We start from the raw sequence: 5,334 nt of genomic DNA, 5'->3' as shown, positions 1-5,334 counted from the left end.
TAGTTCGGAAAATAAAATAAAATAATAGGTGTGAAATCATTTAACATACCTAGATTTAATAATTTGTCTATGGAATTGTTAATACATATATTTAATCAATGAACATGTATTTATATATGTATTAATAATATAATTTGTGAGCATAAATTTATATATAGATCTTATATATGGGAGGATATAAAGATTTAATATAATAATAATAATACCTAGATAACAATAAATATATAGATTAATAATATAATTTGTGAGCATAAATTTATATATAAATCTTATATATAAGAGGATATAAATGTTTAATATAATAATAATAATATCAAGATAATGATAATAATAATACTTGGATTGAATATATGTAGAAATTGTTAATAACAATAATAATTTAATATATGTTTGCAAGCATATATTTATATGATACGTAAAAGTTAATTACATAGACTTTAAGGTTTGGTAAACTTTTTTGATTCAAAGATTTACATAAGCTCCGAATAATAAGCTCTTTCACTAGACACTTGTGATTCCAATTTCTAGTTATCATTATTAATGACAACTTTAGTGGCCATGTTAGTGTTAATGTGTAGAGAATGAATTGAGTTTAGGAAGTTCATTATCCTTCAAGTAAAGGGGTTTTATATATTAATTTGGTAGTGGAAGTGGATCCCTTGTCTTATAAATAAAAGAGTCTTATAGGCCAATTCAATATTTGACTTCATTATCTCACAAGCAAGGGGATCTTATATGTTAATTTAGTAGTGGAAGTGGATCCCTCCTTTCACAAATAAAAAAGTCTCATATACCAATTCAATATTTGACTTTGACTTGAATATAATGTTAAAAATAAAAGTCATGATTAAAATATTTTTTTATTTATAAAATAGTAAATTCACATACAAATTGCAAGGAATAGATCACTAGAGAAGCAAATATTTTTGAAACACAACTTCATTGAGATCTTTCACAAAGAGAGAGGGTATGCATTTTCTATGAAAATGGATCTTGATAATGTTTTGTAAGAAAATCTTGAAAAGGGTATATATTTTAAATTTTTTGGTTTGTTTGTTTTGTTTATAATAATTCTTCCCATTAAAAAAAATAGAAAACTTACCTTGTAAGTCAATGAACACCAAGAATGGATCAGAGTGGAGCCCTGGAAATGTGATTACAGAGTTCGTTCGATCTCAAAGCTGTTGTATTTGGAAGGTTCATTCTTTATCGATTACAGGCCTCGGTCGATCCCATAGCTGTTGTGTTTGGAGCGTTTAATCTTTATCTTGGTCAAAGGTGTAAAGGTTAGGTGTTAGTGTTTCGACAATTTAGTAGTTAGTTCGTTGTCTAATAATTTTCGAGTTTGTAGTAATCACAGTACGCAACAGTTTGTCATGCCCACCTTCATTCAATTGGAGGTGGTTCGCGTATTGGTCCATGCAAATTCAAATTGAGGTTCGTCTCTGAAATTTTGAAGATGATTACAGAACAGAACAAATTGATCCCTGGCCAAAATTTTTATTTCATACCCAAATTGGTATATATTTTTATCAGCGAGATCTTTCATTTGAACGTCTCATTCGGATCTTAAAATTTTGGAACTCAAATTGCTATCCCAAAATGTTGCAACCCACAGAAGTAGTTCACATTGAACAAAATTTTTCCGTGAGAAATTCTCAAAACCCCCATATTTATATTTAGCAAAAATGTCCTCTGTCTGTTGTAATCTTTTCTAGATACATGTATGCTCCAATTATTGAGAAATCCTTGGTGTTTATTTATCAGAGTCGGGGGGCACCAATCTGATTAATGCGAATGGATTCCATTGAAGAAAGCATTGTGAGAGCAGAGCCTCCGGGCGTTAGGTTTTTAAGACGTTCTAAGGGTTTTAATTTAAGCATTAGGGCTTATCGAACGTCTGTATTAATTATCACATTCATAGCATATGCCTGCTTTCATGCTTCTAGGAAGCCTATTAGCATTGTTAAGGGAGTGTTAAAAGCTGAGTGGGCTCCCTTCAGTGGGGAGACTGCAACAGCCCGGCTTGGAGAGATTGACCTTGCATTCCTTTTAGTTTATTCTTTAGGGATGTATTTTGCTGGGCATCTCGGAGATAGGGTTAATCTGCGCATTTTTCTTACTATAGGTATGATTGGGAGTGGCACTTTTGTGGCACTGTTTGGGATAGGTTACTGGTGGAACATCCACAGCTTTATCTTCTATTTGTCAGTGCAAATGGTGCAAGGGCTGTTCCAAGCTACTGGTTGGCCCTCTGTTGTTGCTGTCGTCAGCAATTGGTTCGGGAAGAGGAAGAGAGGCCTCATTATGGGCGTTTGGAATTCGCACACCTCAGTTGGTAACATTTGTGGCTCTCTGATTGCTGCAGCTGTTTTACAATATGGGTGGGGATGGTGCTTCCTTCTTCCTGGAATTCTTGTGGCAATGGCAGGCATCATGGTTTTCCTGTTTTTGGTCGTAAGCCCTGAGGATGCTGGGTTTACGTCTATAAATGATATTGATAAAGGAAGAATGCGTGTTGAGGATCAAAGCTTGATTGGAGGTCAGAAAAATGGATTGTCTAATCAAGTATCATCTCCCTCAGAATTCCACAGTTCCCCAGAAAATCTTATATTCTCGATTGAATTATCTAAAGTAGACTCCTGTGCCAGTGATGTAAATGGAGTAATTGATCCATATAAGGCAGAACCACATGGAGGGGACCAAAATGCAAAGCTTAACAGAGAAGAACTCTTAGCTGATGGTGAGGAAGTTAGCCTTCTGCAGTTGACTAGAATAGCTTCAATTGAGTCGAGTGCTACTACCGCGGTTGGTTTTCTTGAAGCATGGATGATTCCAGGAGTGGCCTCGTATGCACTATGTCTTTTCTTCTCAAAGCTTGTAGCTTACACATTTTTGTACTGGTTGCCTTTCTACATAAGGCACACAGGTAAAATTCATAAACCTGTTGAACACATAAATATTCTTTGACATTTACCTTATTTCTCAGAATTGTATTAGTATTTAGTACTCAATACCAGTTGTTGATCTCTGTATATGTAGAAGATATAGTCAACCTGCTTGATTTATCCTTACATGTGATTTGAAACAAAATTGTGGTGTTTCATCTTTTTGCATTTAGCCTTTAATTCCTTTCGTTCTTAATTATATAAGCAGCTTTAGTTGAAAATTAAAATATTTACCATAAGCTCTGGCACTGATCTATAAAAGTATTGGAAGTAACGTCACCAATCTGAATCAATATTGACTCTAAAAAATCACTAATCCGTATTATTTTGGCTTTATTTGGCTTTCAGCCATTGCTGGAAAGTATTTGTCTGACAAAAATGCTGGAAACCTTTCTACACTGTTCGATGTCGGGGGAGTGCTGGGAGGAATTCTGGCTGGTCACATTTCAGATAGGATTGAAGCGCGAGCCATAACTTCAGTTGTCTTCCTGTATTCTGCAATTCCCATACTAATTTTATACCGAATGTATGGGGACATTTCAATATATGTCAACATTCCATTAATGATGGTTGCTGGCTTGTTTGTGAATGGGCCATACTCTTTAATTACAACAGCAGTTTCAGCTGATTTAGGTACCCATAGCTCATTGAATGGAAACTCACGGGCTTTAGCAACTGTCACTGCAATAATTGATGGCACTGGGTCTGTTGGAGCAGCTTTGGGGCCACTGTTGACTGGTTACATTTCAGCAAGGGGATGGAATGGTGTCTTTATCATGCTTATCATTGCGATACTATTTGCTGGTTTTTTTCTGATGCACCTTGTCGTTGCAGAGATTGTAGACAAATTTCATAAGTCAGAGTCTTTTGAAGTGGACAGGTTAGGACAAGAAGATATTGCAGGTAATCCATCGTTGTTTCCTATTCTTATTTCCTCTTGTCGGTAGAACACCTTGAGAAGTTCTTCCATATGGTAAAGGTAGTTTTGATATTGCAACGAACAATATGTTGCCTTCCAACTCTAGGCTTGTGGAATTACATAGGTTATGAATGAAAGTTATGATTACAGACATAGCTATGGAGTAGTTTGAGTATTTCTTACCATTCATCAAGTTTTTGATTTTGAAGCATCTGAACGTTTCAAGGATCTTTATTCTCAAGTACATTTGTTGTATTCTTTTGGTTGGTTCTTGCAGAGATGTGAATCCTTGATGCTGTTTCGGTACAGGATCAGTGTCATTGACACAATTGAGATAAAACACATCACAAGGTCAGGTTTGTGGTCTTTTGTGCAGATGGCAGAGTGACATAGATGTGTCACTCGAGACTACTTGTGCTTTCATAGCATTATTATTCTTTGACAAATACCTATTCACATTTTTCCACCCAGAGAAGCTAAGTACCTATGGTCATCATTTGAATGGAGATTGGCCTCAATATTTCAATTTTCCACGTTAATGAGAATCCTTTCCCTCTGTCGTAAAGTTCACCAAAGAAGGCAGGACTCTTGTAAAAGACTTATTCAAGGTGCCCATCTATCTGATAATTTTAACACCAGTAGTGTATCACTATCCCTGACAGGGGGAGCAGCTGAGAATCTTTTAGTTGTGCTGCCTATTGCAATAGCTATCAATTATTTATTCTTTTATAGTTCAGAAGAAGGTGACATCAAGCTTGCAATTGTTGGCTTTTGCAGAGTAGAAGTTACCATTTGATACTTTTTCATTTTCAAGGAATATCATGAAACATTATTTCAATATAAGGTTACTCGGATGTAACTTTTAGCTTTCTCAAATACTTTATTTATTGATGTATATTATATGTGCATGATATTCATTGAATTTCTCTCCATCTGGATAGATTAGGAAAGTTGTAAGATTTTGATACAACAGATTATGTGGAAAAATATGAATTTTGCATGCTTGTCAATGAATTAGTGTGTTTTTATGTATCAATGAGCATAACATTTTTGTACTGATCCTTCCCAACAATTCTTCCTCTTATTTTTACCATCAAGTATTGAAAAGGTTCATTTTCTTAACTTGCCAAAAGGGGATTTAATGTTCTGGTCTAGTATGGATAATAAGCTTAGAAGAGCAAAATGCATTTCACAAGAGCAGAATGCTCTAATGGCCTTCTTTCCAATTAAGAAAATAACTAGGATATATATTTATAATATATAAAATGAAATAAAAGCACAAAATGGTAGCCTGAGATATGGGCAGCTAATTCCCAGTTACAAAGCGGCTTTTTGCTGTTATCTCTGTTAAACGTAACTAAAGAGAAAACATTAGAGAGACAGAACAGATCAATAGAAACATTCTGACATGGACAATGAGCTCAATGAGACAGAGAAAAGCAAACACAATCGCTGACTTCGTCATTC

At 34.9% G+C, this 5,334-nt stretch overlaps 1 protein-coding gene across 1 annotated transcript; it reads left to right on the top strand.

Moving 5' to 3' along the window:
• The first annotated feature begins 1,026 nt into the window (after positions 1-1,026).
• On the top strand, positions 1,027-4,789 carry LOC149222441 (putative glycerol-3-phosphate transporter 5). The gene is made up of 3 exons (XM_089385446.1): positions 1,027-2,929; positions 3,297-3,851; positions 4,145-4,789. Exons 1-3 carry the CDS (start codon positions 1,792-1,794, stop codon positions 4,150-4,152), a joined length of 1,701 nt encoding a protein of 566 aa, XP_089241572.1. The 5' UTR covers positions 1,027-1,791; the 3' UTR covers positions 4,153-4,789.
• Positions 4,790-5,334: the final 545 nt, after the last annotated feature.

The sequence above is a fragment of the Pinus tabuliformis genome, chromosome Q, assembly GCF_031772625.1.
Source record: "Pinus tabuliformis cultivar Carrire ecotype Pingquan chromosome Q, CPIR1, whole genome shotgun sequence".
NCBI lineage: Eukaryota > Viridiplantae > Streptophyta > Pinopsida > Pinales > Pinaceae > Pinus > Pinus tabuliformis.
This window is presented reverse-complemented; position numbering and strand designations above follow the sequence as displayed.